Source organism: Cygnus atratus, chromosome 10 (genome assembly GCF_013377495.2).
Source record: "Cygnus atratus isolate AKBS03 ecotype Queensland, Australia chromosome 10, CAtr_DNAZoo_HiC_assembly, whole genome shotgun sequence".
In the NCBI taxonomy this organism is placed as follows: domain Eukaryota; kingdom Metazoa; phylum Chordata; class Aves; order Anseriformes; family Anatidae; genus Cygnus; species Cygnus atratus.
Window position 1 is genome coordinate 18,250,073 of NC_066371.1, and position 24,548 is coordinate 18,274,620.

Consider the following 24,548-nt stretch of genomic DNA (forward strand, 5'->3'; position numbering starts at 1 on the left):
ACTGTATAAGTACAAAGCAAGAACATGCACTACAGAAATGTTAAACACTGAAAAAGTTAATAGAAGTCAATTCAAACTTTCTGACTAATTAGTAGAATAACAAATGTAAGACTTCACAGGAGGACAGAACAAGCTGATATTCCACCACAGAGTTTTCAAATTAGCCCAAATTATCCTTAGTAAAGATTCATTCATGAAATGCATTATTCTAGCTAGTTAGCTGTATTCTCCCAGGCTTGAATTCTGAACAGTGTATTCTTGCAGAACTCCTCTACTCCATGCCTGAGTGAATTAAAATCTATATAAACTACCAGAGAAGAATTTTTGCAAATTATTACCTTTGTCCATTTTGAGGACCATAAAGTTATTTTCAGGAACCTGCATTAATTACAAGGGGTGTTTTTCTACATCAGCCTGAGAACATAACTTCTTTCAAGCTGGCAAAGAATCACTAAATAATTTTCAATTGCTCTTGTAGTCACGTATAAGTAGTTCTTATCCGAGAAGAAAAGTATTTTTGTTGAACTTCAGTCCTGATTTGAATAATATATTTTTTGTTTATGAATTCTACAGCAAACGAACCAAAAGTGTTCTCCAGAGTTTTTCTTACAGCACAAAAAACACCATGCACCAGTGCTGTAGCCTGTCACCTTTGCTTTGATGTGAAGTACATCATGTTCCTAATCTAGGCTTTTGTACAGCTAAGTTCAACAAAATAGTTTCCAGAGAAAAACAGCCACACAACAGATGTGTTTGAGAAGGTTTTAGACTTAAAAATCTGCGTGACCAAATATGTCTCTAATCCAAGCCTATTCAAGTTTATAATAAGTATCACAGTAGCATGGCTTCATCCATCTAACTAAAAATGAAGCTCTTCTATCAATTTGCCTTTTTCAATTGTTGTCCTCTGTATTTAAGTATGAACACGCTACAAAGACTTTCATTAAATCAACTCCAGATTAAACACTTCATGTGGACACTGCCATGGCTTACAAGTTATAGCAATCCTGTTAATCACAAGAAAACAAAAGGCACCAAGAAAATACCTACTCTTCCCCTCAAACAAAATCGTCTGCACCAGGAACTGGGAGAAGCATTCAGGCTGTTATTCTAGGCCAACACAGTAAGAGATAAAAGAACAGAACAGAGGAAGTATAAAAAAAATAATTAATGAAATGTTAGGATAAATGAAAGAAAATGTAACCTAAGTTGTTTGGTATATGATAATTAAGTGCAATGAAACTTTTAAGTAATTATTCCTCTTCAAGCCAAAAAAATATCATATTATTCAACCTCTGGTAAAATCCTTCATTAGGGTGGCCTTTCCTATAGCATACCTAAAGGTATTTGCTATCTTTTTTTTTTTCTTTCTTTCTTTTTTTTATTCAGTCCTCTACTCTATTTAGAAGAGGCAGAATAGAAATCATTTCCTTCTTTACTGCTATGCATAAAGGACAAAAAAAGCAATGTCTCCTCAAAGGCTCATTGCACTACCATGTTTAATAATTTATATTCTCTTTCTGGACTGCTTCATTTTTTTTGTGTGTGCCATAAAAGACAGTAGGTCAGGCTTATAAAGCAGTTAAAAAAAAAAAAAAAAAGTAAAAATTGAGCAAGCTGCAAGCCTGTAGGAAATGCTATCTGCCCCATGAAACCCAGCTGGCACAAAGCTTCTAACCAGAAAATCTTCATGTGGCTGCAGTGCACTTTGCTTCACTTCCACCAAAGATCCAGAGGACTTCTCTGGCACATTGAAGAAAGCCTTCATATTTCAAAGAAGCCTGCAAGCTACCAGCTGAAGAAATATGCAAGTAAACTCAGCAGTCAAAGGATTTGGTTTGGCCTAACGAGTTTTTAAACTACTCCAGAGGGGAAAAAAAAATACAGCGTGTTTTCTGAAGTTCTGCAGTTCATCACTTTCTTTCTGCAAGCCTTTCCTGCAAACCACTCCCTTATACAAACAAATAATAATTAAAAATAATAATAATTAAAAAAAAAGAACTCTTTAGGCCTCACTTCAAAGAATTCTCTCTCAATGCTGCCAGTCTAAGGCTCTAAGGTAGGAGAAGGAAAAAAAAAGGATTCTTGTAATGAAGTAACAGCAGAAGTATTCTCAAGATACAGGTGGTTTTAACACATGAGCCCGGAATCCCCATCAGTTACACATGGGTGTAACACACAACATACTGTCAGTAAGCTTTGACTAGAGGATTAAACCTCTGAGAACTATAATATCTAGACTTACACCTCCAGACTGACTTAAAACAAACATTAGCCCCCCAAAAAATCCAGATTTATAAGTCTCTAAGAACATTTTAAAATATGCCCATTAATGCATACTTCTTCAGAAAAACAGAGCTTGTTTTCTTTTCAGATCTGTGAAACTTGATTGTTAAGCTCCCCCATGTCTTTACAGAAGCCAAAATCTACCTAGAATTTTAGTAAAGACTGCAAGAATAAGCTGTCAACTTTCTAGGCAATTATCACCTATGTCCTTCATCACAGCCTACAAGGGAAACTGTACACAAATGACAGAAGCAAAGAAAAAAGTGTTTTTGGACTGGACAGGACAACCTGGACTATTAGATAGTCAGTCACAATTTACAGCTGTAGTTTAACTGTGTGATATTCCATCCCTCTCAATATTACCTCAATTATCCGGCTGTCTACAGGCATTGTAGTGCTAACCATATGGACATTTGGGGTGGATGTAGATCGCTGTCTTTGGGAGAGGGAGCCCTCGTTGGAAGGATTTGATGGGTTGAATGTAAAGGCATGAGGTGTAGAATACCTGTGCTGGGAACTGGGAAGAAAAGAGAGAGAAAGTGGTTATGGTTATTTTTCGCCCCGTCTAGCAATTGAAAAATACTATTCAGTGTAGCCTGTCCAAAAGCAACAACATACACAGGATTTCAAACACAGGAAAAGTTGGGACTAATGTGCTAACTAAAGTATTTGCTCAGCTGAATTATTTTCACTTCAGCTGAGCAAATACACTTAAAAAACTTGCCACACTGATCTGGTGTGTACCTCGAAGTGTACTTCTGCCATTATAAAATTTGCCACGGTTCATCTCAATCCCCATCAACTCACATTTAAAATACTGATAAATTACTGACTCTGTTGGATTAATTCAGACCTGTTAAATTTAAACAAACCACTCATTTCAAGCTTATTAAATGAACAGCTTAAAAGGTACTTTTTACTGCTAAGCCCTATGTTTTTAAGTTTGCAAGACTGTTCAACTGTTCACACAGAACAGCCAGCAAGGAAGTCATGAAACCCAATACCAGTTAAAAAGAGGCCAACAGTAAAATCCAGTTCAACAAAGAGTTATAAATCACAGCTAATGTCAATCAAACCCTATTTATTACAAATCACACAGGTAGCTTAACCAAAACCAACCTTCACAAAAAAAAAATATAGTTAATAAGTCATTGTTCAGTAACACTGGAAATAGAGTAAGACAGCAAAGAGAACATAAAATCAATTACTGATGTAGTTCCAGCTAAAATAAATAAATAAACAAACAGAACCATTTGCAAGTCAGCTACGTGCTCTGTGTCTCATTCCTGAATAGGTCAAGATTTTTTCAAAGGGATGTAGAAAAAACAAAAGATGGCCTGCCCTCTTCAGGCTCTAGAATTTAGAGGAAAAGAATACAGGCACAAATTAGGATCAGAAGACAGGCCCCTTTGGAAGAAAACAAATTTTATTCCAGCATTTAGAACTACAGGAACATTCTTGCTAGGTCTCAGAACTTTCTTTAAAAGAACAGTATTTTCTGCTTCCACTGTTCTCTCTTTAATCCCTTATTAATGGTCATAACGTCAGGACTTTATTTTATTTTACACATTTGAGTCACGTATAGTAAGTGAGTTAACCCTTACGTGTATACTACCTGATTAGATGAAATAGATTTAATTCACACAAAACCAAAGGGATTCTCAAATTTTCTTAGGCAGGAAAACAAACGTCTCCATAAGCTTTTAATATCCTCACTTAAAATCTTAGGACTAAAAATTAAAAATACAGATTCCCAATCAATGCTTTGCTTGAATCTAAGAACAAGGAAGGACATTATGTATCATCTATGACAAAGTGGTGTTGCCTTGCACATTTATCCCAACCTTCTATGTGAGTGTTCTATTTTCAAGTAGTTGGGGGTGTTTCTTTTTTGTTGTTGTTTTATTTTGTTTTTAAACAACTGTATTTCCCAAAACAGAAATGATAGGAAATACCAGCTTACCTAACAGGTATCCGGGAGACAGACTCCCGCATCCGTCTCATTGTCAAGGGAGGTAGTGCAGGGACACCACTGTCACTGATATTTGAATTTGGGAACAATCTGAAATATCAACAAAAACAATTACAAATTCAACTGCTACACTACCTCCTGTACAATGCTCTTTAAAACTGAGAATTTAAAGGGCTGTTTCTTTTCAGCATAATTAACTTCATGAACATGTCCCTGTCTTTACATCAAGTTTTCCTTCTGTATGATATGACTAAAAACTATGTCATCAGACTCCCATCAGACTTTCATGTGTTCTTACTAAACTTCAGATACAAATCTGCAAGACTTCAGACTTTCCTGACAGGGTATTTGAAGCCAAATTTTTTATTAAACCCAGGCACTCACAATCATCCTAAATTCCGATTACTAATCAGTATAAGAAAATGCATACCTGTTTGACCAGTTGTTTTAAAAAATGCAATCACTAATCAAGACACAAAGCCATTTATAGATTTTAACACTTTTGGATAAAAGAACTTCTAACATAATGATCTTCAATTTTTTCTAACTGGTATTACGGAAGTATTATCCTTCATCACTTTTCTTACTGTTCCATTCATTTTCAATAGGGTGTGAAAGGCACTGGCTGTCCTGAAACACTCACGTTTCCAACAGCTAAAAACCAACTGAATCACGATTTCTTTTCTTCCAACACAAGTATTATGCAAGAGGAATTAGGATGCCTTCCCATGCTGAATCAAAAGGGCATTATAGTACCTGCCTGTTCATTCAGGAACTTTGTTTGCTTGTCCCAGAATATCTAAATTTACAGCACTAACAAAATGCATATAAACGGCCTTCTTCACCTGGGAACAGACAGTCATTGCTGGCTGTTTTATGAAATCAATACACACGGTCTGGAACTCGATGAAAGTGATTACACTTCCCAAAGATCCGAATTCATCTCTATAATAAAAGATTTAAAAAAAAAAAGTGCTTGTCTGTCACAGAGAGTTACTGTTGCTGTTAAAAAGGAACAGTCCTTACAAGAGTTGCCTGATATTGCTCCAGTCGACACACATGGTTGGAACTTTAGTGCTGCAGTGCTCATGGAATTTATAACCACATGTCTGACACCGAAACCCATTTAGGAGGAACTTCTGGCAGATGTCACAGAAAGCAAGCTTTAGAAATGTCTTCCGAGCCTAGAAAACACAATGAACGATTAATGCAAGATACTAGCTTCTCTTAATTAACTCAGCTGAACATCTTTCGAGCTTGACATAAACAAAAACAAGGATAAAACGTTATCAGTGCCCCCAAAATGTTACTGAACTTCAAATCACACTTGAGCATTCTTGCATGTATTTCCAGTTTGGTTGGAAACCTGGAAAGCTTACAAACATTTAGGGCATTATTTAATCAATAATTAAAAAAAAAAAAAGATGAAGTGTTCAAACATTCAAAATCACCATTTTGTATTTAGTAAGGTGACAGAGTTGGATGGGGTGGGAATTGTTTTTTGTTGTTGTTTTTGTTGTTTTGTCTACAAAGTATCATCAAACCTGAAAGAGGATCAGATCATTTATTAGCTCTATTCATTCGCTCTATATTGAACAAATCTTACATCTCCCAAAAGAGAGACTGTCAAATTACTAGGCAGCATTAGCTCACAGAGCAACTCCATGACCTTGCAGAATTAACAGCACCCCTGTAAATTCAGTGCAATTGCCAACAGATCCATAAGGCTGATACCTAGATTCTGACACTCCATCATCAATTGATATTTAGCAAATTCAGTTCATGGGGAGTGGGGGGAGGATTCAAATCATCACTTCTGAAATTTCCCCCTGCTTAGAGAGCCAAAAGGCACTTAATCCCTAAAACATTCTTTGACTAAATGTGTAGTTAAACTGGTACAATTTATATCAAAATACATAAAAGGAAATACTTACAAAGTTGTGTGTAGTGAGTGGAACATGATCAAGAAAGTCCACTTGTAATTCCTCACCAATCAAGGAGGCAGCATCAGTATTCCAATCCAAACGCACTTTTTTACTGAAAGAAAAAGTGGAGAGGACAAATTTATTTAGGAGATAAGTTATGTCTCATCAATGATCTATGTTTTGCAAGCTTTCTTGAGTAAACTGAAAGCAAATACAAAAAAGCGCAGCTAATTTCTTATAGTAAGCTGTATTTCACTTCTTTAACATAAAAACATTAGAAGCAACTTTGAAGCCATGGCAATTCAACTCTTTTTATGTCTGTTTTTAACATGTAAGTCATTTAGATATAAAAATTATTTGAACTAAGACACCTAAAAGCTATAATGGAGTCGCAGAAATACCCTTATAAACAAAACAAAAGAAATTATGAATTATGACTTAGTGACATGAAAGCTGTATTATGTGCTTCAGCACTGAAGTTACTTGTGACCTCAAAATGGACTCAGTTACATTGAGACATAAACCCACAAATGACTGCCTCATGACTGAGGCTTAAAAGAGCATTAAGCCCACGCCTTTCGAGGTGTGAAGTTAAATGTATTAACTCCATGAGATACCTTCACTCCCTCAGCTTGTAAAAGAATCATTTGGTATTTAATAGCAGCATCCCCGGTCCTACAAAAAATAAGGAATACCTGAAGTGAGATTTAAATCCAAATACTGAAAATTTGTAGAGGAATGCAGAGCCTTAAAACTGAGCACACAGAGGAGATCTTCATTTAATTGGCCAAGAATTTCTAGCACTGAAGTTTACAAACTACAAATGCACATGAGAACTGCACCTCAGATATGAAGTCATATCACATCACTTCGACTAGAGCATGGCAAAAATCTTTGTAAAATGATTCCAGCAACTTGAGCGTACCCCTCAATTTTGAACACATTTAATACTTAGCTATAAAACAAAGCCAAACTTTTTAATACCCAGAAAGCTTAAGGTTTTGCCCCAGAGACGAAAGAGTAAGGTAAAGAAATCAACATGGAAGCATTCACAATCAAACTGCACTTTTAAAATAAATTAGTAAAACAGGGAAATTAAGCATTATTGCTGCTATTCTAGAAACAAGATTTTAAAATAATCTAGCTGACAGTTTCACTTATAACATTATCGACTCTTACCCTTTTGGTTCAGAAACGAGTCGAAAAACTGCACAGCATTCTGGCTGCAGACCTCTTACTTTAAGTGCCTTCATAAGACAATCATGTAAGGTCATCCCATTTCGCACATTTACCTGTGACCAAAGGAAAAAAAAAACTGTAGTGAATGATGGCACAATTAGTTTAATTTTTTTTTTGGAAAATAAAAGTGTTTTTTTTTTCCCCTCCTCTCCTTTTCCCTAGAAGTTCCAGTAAAAATGCACATATGTTCACTTTTAAAGTTAATAAATAAACAACAAATATACTTGATTTATTTAACAACAGACTGCTGTGCCCTCCAATTTAATTCCCTGCATGTTAAGCCAACCTGCGGGGCTGGCATGTTTTCTGTTCCTGCATACTTAAGCAAAGGAAGTTTTGAAGCCATTTTATAACTTTTGAATTTCTTACTAAGTTTCTGTGAAACAATTTTATACAGCACTTATATATTTAGGTAGCCTATAAAAGCAATAGAAATGCAGACAAAAGGAATTACCTTAAATATAGAAAAAGATTTAATTCAAACTTTAGGAAACTTTGCTTAAGATTGTATTTATTACTGGTACACTCAGCTCTAGAAAATCTGATAGCAGTGTTCCCTCAAAAAGTTCTACTTCAGCTTTATCTACCATACTTCACTGTGGACATTTACGGGAAGAAAATGGTGACAGAAATTACTACAATTTACTTCACTCAGGCGTCATTGTTTACATCAGCCAACTGTTTTCTTTTACTGTTAATATTTAAGCAACATGTCTTGCTCACGTACATTCAAAAAATACAGCACTGAGACAGAGAAACACTGGTGCTCAAAATACAGCCATACTGTTTTTCAAAATGTGTCCTCTAGAATTAGAAAACTGATGACAATGTATTTAAACACAGAAAGACCTTTTTGTGAAGCTTGGTATTTCTACCGCCAAATACACGTCATAGTATTAGCAATGGGAATAGTATTACATTTCTTACATAAAAGTAACACAGACTTACCACTGTGCGTTGCTTGTTGGGCAAGAAAACCCGAATGGTATTACTAGTTTTAGAAGTATCTGATATTTTGCCATCATCAGATGCTCGGCGTTGATAACCAAACTGCTGGACGATAGTCGGCGAAATACAGTTTGGGCCATCAAAGACAGAATCCTTGAGTCCAAAACCGTTACTGATAGTCTTCCAAGCTCCCTGAATGTGCTCCATTGATGCAGTCTAAAAAACAACAAAATTAGGAGAGTGAGGGAAAATTAAAATATACATGATACAGTTCACCCACATCTGCAAAGTTAGCCCAAGTCTTGAAAACATCTGCTTTTCTGTACATGCATAGGTCATCGGGCATGTATGTATAATTCCATTCTCATTGCATCTCTGGTGTCAAAGCAGCATTTTACCATCATCTTAATTTAGACACTTGATGCCTGAAGGTAGTTAAATGCTAGCTGCAGGCCAAAAGAATAGTCCTGTGTGCAAGATATGGTATGCAAGCATTAGCACATTATATATATTTTAAGAAAGAAAAAGAGGCCCAACAGAAATCATAATAAACATTAAAAAAAAGGAACAAAATCTGTTTTTATCAGTGACTTTGGGGGGCTGGCTTGGGTCCTCCTTTCTGTTTTTGTGGTTTGTTTGTTTGTTTTGAAAAGAGTAGCAACCCACACTACACTCAGTGACATTTCAGCGTAAGCATCTCCAAGTGCAGAGACGTGAACGCACCCCTGCACACTGCTCAATGTGTACCCAGTACTACTTTTGCAAACTCAGGGATAATGATAAAGGTATTTTTTCCCCAGCTCTTACAACTCCAGTATGGTTTGAACTCCAAATCATATTCCAAATGCATCTTATTCAAAACTAAGCAAAGAAAGAAACAGTTCTGAAATTTGAAACGTTATCCTTGCCAAATTTCAAAGTAGTCAGACTCATTACCAAGCTTTCAATAATAGTAATAATAATAGCAATAACGGAACAGTGAAAATAAGCTTAGTAGCTTATTAACCCTCCAAAAAATGCATCCCTCTGTAAACATCTGAGAAATTGATATTCAGAACTACCCAGTGTACTTTTGCCACGTTAGTAGATTAATGCCAGCTTTAATCTGAGGCCTTGTGCACAATCACTATATTCCTGATCACCTCTATGAATGGGAAAGGAAGTCATATTAAAGCTGCTAAATCAAAAAACAAGTCAGCCAGGAAATACCAAAATAAAGGTCTTCCAAGCAATCTTAATTCCATCCCCTTATGGCACAGTAAAGCCTACTCTGAAAGACCTCTGTTGTTTCCTAAAGCCACCAACAACTCAGTGCAGAACACCAAACACGCCATTACTGAACACCTATCAGCAGCTATTCAAGTCTCATTTTGTGCTTATTTGAATCCTCCAATTCATTTCAGGCCTTTTTCTGCAGCACCCATGCTAGAGGCTGTGTGCTCCCCCCACCCCGAACAGACACACACGTTGGTCAGAGAAAAAAGGCTGTTTGCTATAGCTGAAGAGCTAAAGTAATGGAATTCACGGAAAACATCTCCACTGGTGTTAAGTGTCCATTTTGAGATGCCCAGAAGTGTAAACTTTGAATTTCAGAGCGTTTCCACTCAAAGCACAGCTACAAAAAGCCTGAGCTAGGTTGGTAAGCACTCAACATTGCTACAGACCTACACCCAGATGTGACTAGTACCTAGAAAGGAAACATAACGAACACCCTTGAAGAAAAGGGTCTGGTTCATGTGAAACACCTACCACTGCATGCAAACTGCAGCAGAAGCGAGAAGGAAAAAAAATCCATTCTCCCTCTTTAGTAAACCACTACCTACCTCATTCTCGACATATCTTTTAATTTATGTAACAAATCCACTGCATGTAATACTGCTAAAAATATTCATGGGAGGAATTATATCAGGTTTCTGTTTCAAATTTCAGTGAAACAACATCATACAGAAAGCAACGGCATCATTCTGGTGCCATTCTCTGGCCTAGAAGTAATCTTCTTTCCCAAAATACTGTGTATACGAGATTTTCCCATAATCTCTAAAAAGCACACTTCTGTAGTGGGTTCTTACCGCCTACATATTTTTGTCACGTCCTATTGATATTTTCTAGAAACAGTCCACAGCCACAAAACATTAGCAAGCAAGATGACTGATTTCATAAACTAGACAACAGCGATAACTATATGGGAAGTCTAAAAAGATGCCGGTGAGAGCAAGAGCAGTACCGATTCTACAGGATTGCTACTGTAACAGTACTGGTACTGTAACTGGTACTATTTCCTGAACTTGTAAGACAAATTGAATTAATTTAAGTTTGTAAGAAACATACTCAGTGAAAAAGTTACCTGTTTTCTTCCCTACAAATCTCTATACCAGCTCACCCACGGGGTCAGGTGAACACTCGTTCTGCTGAAAGACTGCAGCTGAAGAGGGGCAAAACTGCACGAGAGCAAACTTCAGTCAGTCAACCCGCTCACAAACTGCATCTGAAGTTACTAGTGAACCGCTCTTAAGCCAAAGCAGATCGCCCTGTCCGGTTCTGTGCTCAGTCTCTTCTTGGTGCACCAGGTCAGAAGCTTGGAGATGTGAAAGATGTCAGGCTATAAACTATAGAGAAGTTTTTCGTGTGTGTACTTTTCAAGGAAACAGACACAGGGTGCATAAATAAAAGGCCTTTTGTGCTCCCTCTTATTTCTAAAGCATCTGGTACATTTGCTTGTCCCCTCTCCCATGAAATTTGTTGTGTACCAAAACCACCTCACCTTTCTCCACACCCATTAAAAACTACACACCTCCACTCTCCGTTCCACACCATGGCCTCTTATGCTCCATGCTAGTGGGGGTCTTACCAGTCAGTTGGTGAACATTTCTTTCACTGAGGACGTACCCAGTGACCGCATACACAAGAATATACACATCCTCCTGCCAGCCGTCGTCACTCCTGCACCAATGCCATCAGCTCTGCAGGCCCACTTCTTCAAAGGTTCACAACGTACTTTAAAATGCCAGTAATATCTAAAGCTCTATACCCAATCAAGACCTAATAGGATTTAGATATTTTAAATTACTTCTTTTTTAAACCTATCACACATTAATGACAGCAGTTGATGGGAACATGGAATGGAAAGAAAGAGAAGTTCTGAAAAAAGGAGGGAGAAGTGGAGATAAAAGTGAGGAAAATAACAGAGTTCAGCATGCAGAACCAACTACAAGTACGATAATTTAAGCATTCGTATATATTTTCCTACACTTAGGAAACAGAAGGGAGAAAAAAAGGTATGTACAATAGCAGCGACCACGTAGTGCATACACATAGCTACAAGAGTAACTAATTAGATAGCAGCAATAAAAAGAATGGGGATAAATTGTTATATAAGAATATTAAGATGAAAGTCAGTCAGTCTGTTCTCTGTCCTCCTCTCCACTTACCCACACTATGGAGAATCCTTCTTTATTTCAAATTTCTGGGTACTGTACGAGACAAACCAAGAAGAGAAGAGCTCAGCTGGATTTCTCCACTAGCAAGTGAGGTGCAGAACAGCTGGGCAACACCAACACCTCCCTGGTGCTACTGCTCAAGTCAGTTGACAACAACGTAACATTAATATATTTTGTCATGCTGCCAACGTTTCCTGAAGAATTCAAGTGAAAACAGGAAATGACAAAAAAATTCAAACTTGCATCTTGACAGAAGCCTGGTTTCATACCACAAAAAGGTCCTTCCCTACTCCAGCAGCGCTCTGCCCCAGTACCAAAGGCTGCTGAGGCCACAGAAGGTCCTACCCACAGAAGTGAATTTTGAGCCTGCTGTACACACAATTACAAAAACAAGGTCAACAACTGCTACCAGCCTGCTGTACAATACAAATGTCAGCAGTATCCTTCATCGTGCAGTCACGTCCTTCTCTCTCCTAGGACCTTTGCCTCGTGTAAGTGTTCTGCTCAAGGAAACGCAGTATGTTCAGAGGCTCTCTGAACAGTCAGCACTCTGAGGAGGTAGCTGCAGTTATTCGCCAGCAACTTATACATATATAAGCTAGAGGAGGCAGCAGTCATGTATTTCCTTTTCTTATAACTACTACTGCAAAGTAAACTCTGGCAGAAAACAGGAATAAACTGCTGCAAGTCATAGTAATGTTAATCTGCTGTAGAGAGATTTACTTGAGCTAACCCACCTTAGTCCTCATTGACTGAGCTTACTGGGTAACTTAGCGTCAAACCTGGAAGGGATTCCAGGAGCTTGGGCGGCAAATAGGGAAGAAAAAAATGGAAAATGATTGTGAAAGAACCTTACACTAACAGCATTACAAGCTAATAAAAATAGAAGACTCTATTCCTGCCTTCCTAAGCAAGCGAGCAAGTCCCTGAGATCTGTGCCTCTGTATCTTGGTGGCAGCCTTGCAACACAAGGCAGACGGAAGAGTGGGATGACCGTCAGGGCTCAAATTGCTGCAGGAGCGCTCTCGTGTTCAGTCCTAGTGTCATGTTCTTGAGAGCCTATACAGCACGTGTAGATTGCTGCAGAGGACAAGCTTATAGCGTTTGAAGAGAGACAGAGAACTTGTGAACTGTGGCAACTGTTCGCGACGTCCTTTGCCTTGGCTCACTGGAGGGATTTGTCAGGCCACCAAGAGCCTAGCCAAGAACACCTGGACTCTGACAGGGCACGGGCAGCCACCAGACACCTTCCCTCCTCACCAGCCACTGGTCTCGGTCTGTTATCAGGGCAGAACAGGGCCAAAACAACTGCTCCTTAAGAAATAAGTGAAGAATTACTTTTCCACTGCCCTTTAGTGCAAAGGAAACTAGCTTAGAAAATTATATAAATAAATACCAATTTTGAACATAACTAGCTCATTTCACACACCGATGTGAGCTAAGAGAATAGCAACTACTTGAACTGATGAAAAATATATAATCACACAACATACACACATCATCTGAACACATATACACACTGAACACCAAAGGAAGCGCAACAGCAGAAGCCAACAGGACACGGGTTAATTCCGTTTCTGGCCACCCTAACACGTAAGACGTGCACTGAAGTGTAGCTTGCCTTTCAGTGTCCAGTACCTTGTGCCCTAGCATTGATTCCTTTATCCATTTGGGGTCTTTGCTCCAAACAGCATTCCACGAAAGCCACTTGCACTGAAACTAAATTTTTTACTCGAAATCTCCCAAGATCCACACCAGTTCACTCCAGTGAAAAGCTACCTGATATGTTCTGAAGAGAAATTTAATTTAAAACAAAGGAAGAAAGATTTTATAACGATGCCTTCATAAATACATCATTCTTAGTTTATGCCTATTCCAGAAAAACTAGTTTTTCTTCCTTTAAATGAGTTACGAGCCTGTTTTCGAAACATAATCGTTACCAGATAGTAGATCTTTATGCTATGTTCAAATAGTCCATTGCCAGCTGAATGCTTTCACACATCTTTTTAAGATTTTTCTTCCTGCTACTCTTCACTTTCATGGAAATTACTACAGCCTGTCTACAACCGAAAAACTGCAACAACAGCGTTCAAATATTATTTTAAGTATTAAAGTATGAGCATATTGATCTCCTTCTAGAATCAGTACCAGTAGAAAACTGATAGTGATTCATTTCATATTAAACACTCAAGCTGAATGGAAAAAAAATCTCATACTATTCCTCCTCCTTCCACAGCTCTACTACATGCTGGGACCAAGATTGCATCTTTACCTAGTATTTTTTTCACAGATGGCATATCTTGATAATTAGTAATTTGTACAAGCATTAAAACTGAAAGCACAAAATGGCCATGAGATGCGCACACCTAACTGTAACAAATTCCTGGAGATCATTCACTGAACAGTCCCAAAGCTTCATTTCCAAAACCAATTAGGTGGAAAAATCTCTGCCCAATGATAAACACTCCAATGTTTAATACACTGAAGAAATCTTTTTTTTCCCCCTCATCAAAACAGCCATTAGAGAGCAGTATATTTGCTCTCATCTAAGCTTATTGCATGGGTGAGCAATTGTCTAGGAAAAGCAACACAAAACAACAGCAAAAAAATAAATAAAAACACCACACCAAAGAAGTGTCTACTCTGATATATGGTACTATATTTTTAAAAATAGCTTTACATAGCAGTAGAAGATAAAATATAGAGCCATTCCTATCCCAATAAATACAGCTGTTATGCATGCAAACATAAACACAGGGCAAGAGTTAGGATTGGTTTAACAACCCAAGCAGATCTCTCGTGCATCTAGAAGGCTGGGGATTTTCCTTCTGATGTTTTGCATTTAAAGAGATGAACACCATAAAGCAAGGTCCCTCTTGTTAGAACCGAAATAAAAAAAAAAAAAAAAATTCTAAATGTAATTGTCCAAAAAAGACAAACAAACACACAAAAAACCCTGACCCATAAAATACAACCTTTCCACCTCAGTTATTCTGATCTTCTACGCATCTTCTCTAACCTTTTTCTCTCTTTCTCTGAGCCATTCATTTCTTATCATTCTGTTGCTGCTGTAACTTGAAGGTATTCAAGGAGGGAAAATACAGTACGGAATACAACTGCTCCGTTTGATACACTTCCAGACTGATTAAACCTTTGCAAGTCTATTAATTTCCTGTATTTAAGATTAAAACTTTGGCTAGTAAGCATAAACCAAATCATACTACTCTGCTTTTACAGCCCCGAAGTTCTAAACTGTTTTTTTTTTCTGAGAAAAGCAGGACATCGAGTGTAAGACATAAAAAAAAATTAACGATACTTTGCATTTCTGAAAGCATGATTAAAGAGAAAATAAAAAGCATTTCCTCTACAGCAAATACAGGCAGCACACTGTGCTTGTACTTTAGCTCTGAGATCATGGAGCTCTTCAGAAAGAACCCCCTTCCTCTACGCCAATTTGCAGTAAAGGAATAGGAAACCATCTTTCTTAAGAAGTTTCTGTTCCTAGGCTGGATTTTGGGCTCTGGTTATGAGGTATTTATCACGAAAGTTATCTGCACCTTTGATTACTTCGTGCCTGCTCTCCTCCTGGTGGTTATAATGGCTCCAGGCTACTCTTCCTAAAACACCTGTTGCTAAAATCTGTTTGGCTTGTCCTTTCCACATGGGTAACCTGGTTGTCAGTCACCCATTTCTTCACATGGAATTTCTACCAAGTTCAAACTCTGAGCTCTGTAACTTTCCCTACGAAAGCCAAATTCCTTCATTAGAAGAAACAGAAGCACTGAACACTCTGCTGATATCTAAAAGAATAGAAATTGATACAAAATGCAAACCCTTCCCTTTCCCAAAGCAAAGAACAGTCCCACGTAAAAAGAAAACTGCTGTGGGCATATCCAAGCATTCAATCGTACCTTTTTACAATTTTAGTTAAGTACTGTTGCTGACTTTAGATTCACAATAAATACATAGAAATAAAATTACTATTAGAATAGTCATGGAAGGACAAGGGAAGCTGGGAAAGGACACATTTTCTTGCACTTATGTACAAGGTTTGCTAACAAAGCATCAGAACTCAGCATGATGTAAAACCTCCATTTTTTTTAATGCTTACTCTCTAGTATTACATGGAATCCTAAGCTGATTTAGTAACTGTTACCTGAAGTATAATGCCCTAGAATATTTATCTTACAATCAAAATTGATAAATATCAAGAGGTGTTCACTCCCTGCTTTTAAGGTGTTCTCTTAAATCTTGGACTATTGCAGTGAAGTGATATTTAAGACTCTCACTTTTTAATTTAGTCAATTCAAATGCACTGCTAGAAATAAAAAGCATACATAACAGTGCTTCTTATACCTGACTGTATCAGAATCACATCACATGGCATTCTTGCCACCCTCAGACTTCTTGTTTTTCACCACGTTAACTTCTCCATGAAGTTACACAGTCCTCCAGGAAAGACCCAGGAAAGAGGCAGCCCTTCAAAGAGGTGCAGAGCGGGGCTCTGAGTTTACACGCGTATTTACATTACACAGGCAAGACAGACTTTGTATGTACAGTTGATAGCAAAACTTGTGGAAAAAAATGCTTGTCCATTCTCAGACATGTGCTTATTTGCATTTTGAACTTGCTCGTGCTTGAATTGTTTCAAGTATGGATGAAAGCCCCAAACTGTGTTTAGAGTTCCCTGGAACTCATCCACTTTACAGCAAGGATGAAAAAGTTACTCAAATGTCAGCAATCCACCAAATGCCCTTCCCACACAAGTTCTCCAGAATTAAACAAAAGCGGCTGAGAGCCTCAGCACAAAGAGGCCCTGGCTCTCTCCTCCTCAGCTGCATGTAGGAAACGAAGCACCACTGAGGACACCACCATGGCTCTTTAAATGAACCCCAGTTTTGCTGAAAAGGAAGGCAGCCCAAGATTAGGTTAATTAAATAACTACTGGGAGGTGCTGGTTATGAAGGCTATGCATGTTTGAATTGTCGTATGCGGTTCAAACATAACACAACTGCTATTAAAAATGTTACAAAATACCAGATAATGCTAGATGATCTGTACAGTCAGAGCAGGATGCAGTGATCCAGCTGAGCCAAGAGTTAGCTGTTCTCTGCACTCACCCCGGCCAGTTTTCAACTGGTAAGTTTAGTTTATTAAATGTGAGCTCTGAGCCAGAACCAGCAGAGCCCCAGGGAGGTCAGGGCTGCTATTTTAAGGGCCTGGGTATGGACAACATACAAATCCACACCTGGGGGGCGAGGGGGGGGAATAGGAGGCAACAGCACCAAGAAAGGATTGGAAAGAACCTTGAAGATACTTTTCTGGGAGCTTACAACATGGGAATAAAGGATTCCCTTTGTATTTTATAGCCAGTACGTGCACCTGGGAATGCTTCAACATATGCATCTGCAATATGAACCAAACCTAACGCGGTAATACTCAAGTATTTTAGTTACAAAGTGCCTGGACAGTTTTACCAACGTTCTTTTATTGTTTCCAGTGCATAGATATACAAAACTTGCATAAAACGGCAAATAAAAATTGAATCTAAGCAGAATTTACCAACTGAATACAAGCAAAATTACTTAATATACGTCAAACATGTACTGTCTTTAGTGCCTGAAAAGAAAAATTACATTCCAGTTTAACTCTACCTTACATTATCTTACTAAATACTTTTAAGAAATTACAGTTCTTACCTGGGTGGGGTTTTATTTATTTATTTAGCTGAGTGTTTCAGAGGTACAATCTCAGAAAAACAAAACAAAACAACCCAAACAAAAACAAAAAACCTACCACTTGAAAGATAATGCCACAGACTTGATTTATATCAGGTCTAAATTATTCACAACAGATCACAACAATAGTTGTGTGGAAAGGCAAACGCTATTTAGAGAAAAGTATCAATAAAGTTCTAAACCGAGGAGGGGTTTTCCTCTACAAAGTAAACATCCATGGAGACTGACTAAAGCAAGAGCTTAAGTTAAACATGCACTTCTGATAAAGCAAATGCTGAAACTGCTGTAGACATCATACCGATTTTGTGGAATTTTTCAAAACACAAAAAAGCAAATTTCAGCAGTAGTCAGGGAATACAAGCACAGAACTCGGTTGTGATAAGATTCCCTTCCCCCTAGCAGTGACCCAGGGGACTTGGAAGAAAGGATGAGGCAGACCAAGGAGGAAGGGAAAGACAGAAAGTGATTTATACCTTTAGTTCTCCTTTAAGTGAACGAAGTCCTATGACAAAATGATGAAGTACATCATCTGTGGAAAGTAAGGAAAAAAAAGATATTTACTACTTAAACAGACAAACTTATACACACCAAATTAATAACCAACAGATTATTTCATGAATTACATCAACATTAGGGTTAACTTGTCTTCTCTCTATTCTACTAGTTTTCGGGGCCCTTCATTATTTTTACACATTTCAGGGCAATGAGATGCACTGTGTAAGGCCAGACTGCACGACAACCAAGACAAACATGCCAATAACAGCTAAAGAATCTCATTCTTATTCAAGAAACATCATAAAAATCTTTTATTGCTGAAACTAACTAAAGTAAACAGCAAGTACATCCTGAATGCTTTCTTAGCCATCAGGCCCTTCCTTACACAGCAACCACCTTGCTGACTCAAACATTGCAACAAACCTTGGATCCAAAAACAAGAAAGAAAAAGGTAACAAGGTAAACCTCTGAGGCTTTCTATCTTGTGTACAAGCATTAACTGTAAGAGGAGGAATTCCCAGGGAATCTGCAGAAGCCTTGGTTAAAAGATTCGAAGCTCCGTTTAGTTAGCAGGGTCTGCTCCAGCAGGTTGCCCAGGGCTAGCAGTTGGGTTTCAAGCATCTCCACCAACACAAACTCTCCACAGCCTCTCTGAGCAGCCCGTTCCAGAATTTGACCACATGCAGAGTTTAAAAAAAAAGAAAAAAAAAGTGATTTTGCTGTGTTCAGATGGAGTTTCACATCTCTGAACTTGTGCCCATTGCCTCCTGCCATCACTGGGCTCCCTGAGAAAAGCCCAGGGTCCTCCCATCAGGTATTTCTATGCATTGATACGATTCCCTGAAAGCCTTCTCTTCCTCAGGCTGAGAAGTCCCAGCTCACCCAAGTCCATCCTTATATGAAATAAGAGAAAGTACGCAGGGGGGGAAAAAAAAAAAAACAACTAGAAGAGCCCTTATATTGCTAGCTCATTTTTGGTTGTAAGTATTCTCTCTCCTGGACAGGGCAGATGTGTGTGTGAGGGGAAGCTGCCCAAGACTGCCCAAGATGATTTTACCCAAGACAGCAAGCTCCCAAAGACTAGCAAGAAACCAGAAGAATGCTTTGTGATCTTCACCTTACGCTACTTATTTTAAAGCTAAAACCTACTGACAGTCTGAATTGAACATCTACCCAGCTTGCGTAGCTCTCTCCAGCCTTCAGGCGCGCACCATGCAGAACGCTGCGATGGTTTCCATCGTGGAAAAGGATAAGCAGGGAGACTGCGGAGAAGGCAGGGAACGGGGTCCTTCGCACGCTGCCGAACACGCTGAGTGCTTTAGTTCTAGCAGGACTGGTGAGCAGCAACGACAAAACTCAGTGAGAATATTTGCTAACAGAATTGGCAAGGAGGAGGGTGTATGCAGTGAGTTGACAAAAATACCAGCTGTTATTGCAGATGGGAGGCTCCATTAAATCTGAGAAGTAGAATTGTTTACCTAAGACAATGGCAAAATCAAGGCAGAAGAAAACTACTCTGTACTGGAGGAAGTGTGCCTACTGCAGGATTTCCACCTGAGACGCTCCACAGTACAAGGGACGGAGCAAGGGAAGCAGGTGTTCTGCAAAGGGAATACTGAACTAGAGCACGTTCATCTCAGATCGCACCGCAGTGTCAAAACATCACTTCTGAAATAGTAGTAATTCTGCTACAAACACACACCGGATTTCACAAAAAGCCAGAACAAGAGTTTGAAACACAGACCTGTAAAGCAGTAGCTTTGTGTTTCAGTGTTGTCAGGTCACTTTGGAATTAGATGCTGACAGTGTTAGAAAAGATACCTGGACAATACTGAAGAGGAGAAGTACAAAAGTTAGACGTTTCGCTGTCTGTGACCCAGGCGGTCGCACACTCGCAGCAGGGACGTTCTGGGTGTGATACTTCTCAAGCAAACCACAGTGTCACCCTGCGATGCCATTCTTGCTGTTTCCTCCAGTTCGCACTACAATCGGTTGGGCGGATATGGCACTTTGTCACTGAAAATCTATTCCAAGAAACTATATTAAATTCATTTTCTGTTGTGTGAAGGAACCAGCAACTTAAAATTAATTAACACTCGCTAGCCTTCTTGGAAGTTATGACAAAAAACCTCCTACTACACTTATTCCTCGGCTACACTATTAACTCCCATCTTTCAAATTACACCGCTTATTTAAAGGCTCCACATGAGAAACTGAGACAGACAAAACACTCAATATACAAAGGAAACCAAAATAGAAAAACAAAAAGAAAAGCCTCTTCCAGACATAAAATATGCAAACAAAAATGAAAAAAAAAAACTTGCAGCCATGGCAGTAATATTATTTGTGGTGACAGAAGGAAAAATATTTTCAAGCTTGAGACAATTTTAGTCTCAATCTGCCTGATAATTTTATTGAATATTTTCTTCAGAGCATATTGTGCTTCTGCAAAACAAAATAATTCCAGGTACCGTCCTGTAATTTAACATCACAAGGGCAGATCTTACTGGAATAGGTAAAAATAGCACTAGTGAACATGCCAAAGGAGAGTCTTTCCACTATATGGCCACTGCTTAGATTGCAACATCAGCTGGCTCTCTTTTTATAACCTCTTGATTGCCAGTGAAAAAGTTACCCAGAGAACTTGAAAGGTTTGAGAAACAGAAGAGTAAGCTCTGAAACCCCTTTCAGCTGAAATCAATCCACTGGATCACTGACACGAACGCTTTGTTGCAGCACGCTATTAGTGCCTGGGTAAGCTTTACAGTTGCTTCTAAAAGCATTTAACACGAATGATGTAATTCAGAAATACAGCTTATTTTTTCTTAAATGTCAGCATGAAGTTAGAGGCTTGCACGCCCTCTCGTTTCTTTTGGTTGCAACACAGCCTGGGAGCCCCCTACCTCACTGCGTCCTCTAACGCCTGCCATGTGCCATCCTCCCGTCAACCCATTTGGGCCAATTTCTGCAAACACCCCCCCCAGTCCCAGCCACCTTGCAACAACGGCTTCAGAGCACCTGAAGATGTTCTTTTCCATGCTTCCACATAAAGGTAACATCCATCACAGCATGGACATCTAGAACTGCTAGGGCAGCACTCAGCGAGGCACACGGGCTGCTTCGCTACAAGTTCAAGCTCTCGTTAGCCACCACTTGACTTACAGATGGCCGAAACTGCTCAGCTTTCTAACTAGGTACAAGGAAACCAGCCTCCTCCCATCTTCAACACCACACACAGCCTGCTGCCTGCTCAGGCCAACATATTGGTACTGACTGGACACAGCTTTCTGAAGTTATTGAAGGGGAGACGGAGAGGGGGGAAAAAAAAAAGATATAAAACAGCAGTGCATGACTTAGCTTGCACAAAGTTGCTATTACATTTTTTACTTCATTCTATAAAAGACTGAAAGAATGTCAACATATTTAACTCTCCGTAAGTTTGAAATTGCTGCCATGATAAAAACCATTCCTTATTTGCACACAGCGGCCCCAGCAGCGTGTGTCTGTACGAAGAAATACACGTAGGTCTCAGGCGAGTTCAAAAGCAGGAAGAGTTGGGACATCTGCCGTGCATATTACAACCATGCAGGTTTTACAATAAAATAAAGTAAATGCACAAAGAACTGATAGAACAAGCAGGTATTTTAATGGGCTTCTGAAACAAATTAGACCTAAAGAAATTCAGATTCTATCAGAGATTAGTGAAATAATGAAACTATTTACCTGACAAGAACTTGCAATTAACAGTTGCCAGGTAAACTCTGAACCTCTGAAATCCTGAAAAAAGGTTTTATACAATCTGAAGCTGGAGTCACATCCCATGGCACAAGTGTGATCAACTTTCGGTGCAACTTAAAAACAAAGTTTCTAAAACAAACCTTAAAAAAATCAAGTTTTACTGCGCATCAAAACACACCTTTTCAACCGGAATAACTTATTTCAGAAGTTATTACAGGTTCTTTCATCTTCACATTAAACGAGAACTTTACAAAACTGTTTTAATTTCTATGATGACGACTTGGGAATCATGTAACCAGCATTTTTGGTAGCAATAAATTAGGAATTTTTTAAAATCTTATAAAACTTAACTTGCATTTCTTCCTCCCAGCAGCACTGCCACGCCTGAAGCCCCAGCCTCCCTGCCCTCCCTCCCGTGCAGGACGGCCGTCCCCTGTCCCTGCAAACACAACTTCCACGCCAATTCCACGCATCTGAGAGGGAATCCTGCACCTTCACCGGACTCACTGGGCTTCCTTCAGGTTCCCCAAGAAACTCGTATGTAAAGTATCGCATGCAATTTATTCTGAACAGGGGGAGATACGGAATGAAGCAAAAAGGATGACAATTTACCCATCTGTCCAACAAGCAGTCGTGGCTGGGCAGGGGGTTGGGAAGGACACTTCCATCTTCTCCACAGGTAGGAATAGTGGGCAGTGCCTTTAGTGCTACTCTAACAGACCAAAAAGACCACTCTAGAAAATCCCAAAAACACAACCAGACTTTGGGCAAACATGATTAAATGGCAGAGAACGGAACAAGACGGTGGAATATGCAAAAAGAAGCCCAAATTACTGATGGAGGTGACAGAGACATATACTAGAGCAAATGACAGCCGAACTAAACAGCTACAGAAAGACAAAAAGGCAAAATAGTTGCATATGAACATTTCTCAATATATACTTAAAAGTTAGCCCTACAAAGGTACCATTAAAGACCTCTTTCTAGTGGGGCACTACCTTGCATCTCTCTGGGGCCTGCCTCTCCAGCTAGGTGTTCCTAAAACACTCCTTTTCAGAACCCTACCTTGTTCTCTAGTGGAAAGAGTTATGTAACAAAGCGCTATAATGGGGGCTCTGAGCCATTTTTTAAAGTCTAAACCTCTGAGCTAGCTTTAATTACCATGGTTAACCCCACGCCACACCCAGCTTCAAGTTAGTGAAGCAACCTCCCTGGCTTGGGAACAAAAAATATACAAGATGTCTCAACTGCTCTTAACCGATACTATGTATTTCAAGTGGAAGGCATATTAATTCACACCTTTTGGTCAGCTGTTAGCCAGAAATGAGTATTTTAGGGTCAAACCAGCAGCACACATGCAGCACAAGCTGAAGTTTGAAATGGAGCCATCTAATGCAGCAGTAAGAGGCCACTGCAGCAATCAGTCCAACATCTGCAAAGAGCCACAACGCAGCGAGCGAGATGATCCCACAGAGCAACGCGACTGAGCTGAAAATAAAGGTCCTACCGGCAGTTTGCAGATAAATGCAAAGAAAACGAGGCAGAGACACACACCCACCACGCACAAAGGTTACTTGCAAGGCAATTCAAAAAGTCTTTTGCCTGAGCTAAAACCAGTCGGCTTAAAGTGATCTGTGCTAGAGCCCTGCTGCGTTTGGGCCAGCACGCAGATGTGTGGAGCATGCACAGGAGAAGCAGACCACAGGCACACCTGCAACTGCAAACAAATGCACTGACCTGCACTTGCCACTACATTGTTCCATACGAATCCAGAGCTTTTTCTCAAACTTAGCTCTAAAAAGCTTGTCACTCCCCACAAGCGGGCAGAAACCTCTGAAAAATAAGTGATTCGATCACACTATGTCCCTTAAAAAAATACTCGCTTATGTAAACATTCTTGCTTATTATCAGTTACAATTCTTAGCTCTGAAATCTACCAAGAAAATGCTTTACTCCTTTACAAATGACTCAAGAACACTTTTGTTTATCCTCATCTACTGTACGCTCTGCAGCATTTCAGTACACAAGCTGACCATATTCTATTAAACTGTAAAAGGTCAGTACACACTGCTGCAATAAAATCAACTTTGTGTGAAATAGATGACATTTATAGTACAAACACAATATTCAAGTCACTAAAGGAATAAGCGTATGCCAGCTGCTTTTCAAAGCAAAATTGTTGTTTACAGAAAAATAGTGTACGCAGCAAGAGCCAACAGAGCACTGAGAATTATTCACAGAACTTTGTCCAAAACAGACTTGCTTTTCAGAAAGCCTAGGAACATCACCAAATACATATCTGGATCACCAGTGGAGAAAGCCATACAAAATAAGGTGCATTTAGTTCATGCTGTCTCAAAAGAAATAAGCTAGCGCATGCTCTTTGCTAAAAAAACTTTTTAATTTGTCATCAAGGTAGCATTTTTACCCCATTTCCTAGTGTTGTATCATCCTTTCTTTTAATTAACTTGTAGAGCTGACAAAATGCTTCCACAACCTTATTCAATACACAACGGATTTCAAATTTAGGAATTTCTTTCAACTACTAGATTTCATACCAGAAATACCAAAGGCTTTTGTGTAAGCAATCATGTATCACATTGGTACAATGGTGATGAAAACACCTGCTCATTTACAAACTTATCTTAAACTTACTGAAATCATGCTTAAATTACCATACTTGAAATTTTAGTTAAATCATAAGTTTTAATCTTGCTTTTTGTACTTTTGTTACTTCCTGAAATAAAGATAATTTTGATATATGCAATTT

The 24,548-nt window shown here is 38.9% G+C and overlaps 1 protein-coding gene across 8 annotated transcripts in view; it reads right to left on the bottom strand.

Annotated features, from left to right (window-relative positions):
- Positions 1 to 24,548, bottom strand: part of RAF1 (Raf-1 proto-oncogene, serine/threonine kinase) — a 78,379-nt gene that overhangs the window by 18,753 nt on the left and 35,078 nt on the right. For 4 of the 8 annotated variants that reach the window (XM_035558302.2, XM_050712770.1, XM_050712769.1 and 1 more), the window contains exons 2-8: positions 18,019 to 18,074; positions 8,371 to 8,586; positions 7,363 to 7,475; positions 6,193 to 6,295; positions 5,285 to 5,442; positions 4,250 to 4,348; positions 2,650 to 2,803 (exon numbers count right to left, since the gene is read on the bottom strand). In XM_035558302.2, the coding sequence (XP_035414195.1) occupies positions 2,650 to 2,803; positions 4,250 to 4,348; positions 5,285 to 5,442; positions 6,193 to 6,295; positions 7,363 to 7,475; positions 8,371 to 8,577 (834 nt within the window). In that variant the 5' untranslated portion in view covers positions 8,578 to 8,586; positions 18,019 to 18,074. Of the gene's footprint in view, positions 1 to 2,649; positions 2,804 to 4,249; positions 4,349 to 5,284; positions 5,443 to 6,192; positions 6,296 to 7,362; positions 7,476 to 8,370; positions 8,587 to 18,018; positions 18,075 to 19,213; positions 19,374 to 19,861; positions 20,065 to 24,548 lie in introns of those variants that run through there. The other 4 variants (XM_035558297.2, XM_035558296.2, XM_035558306.2 and 1 more) reach the window with 4 other exon arrangements.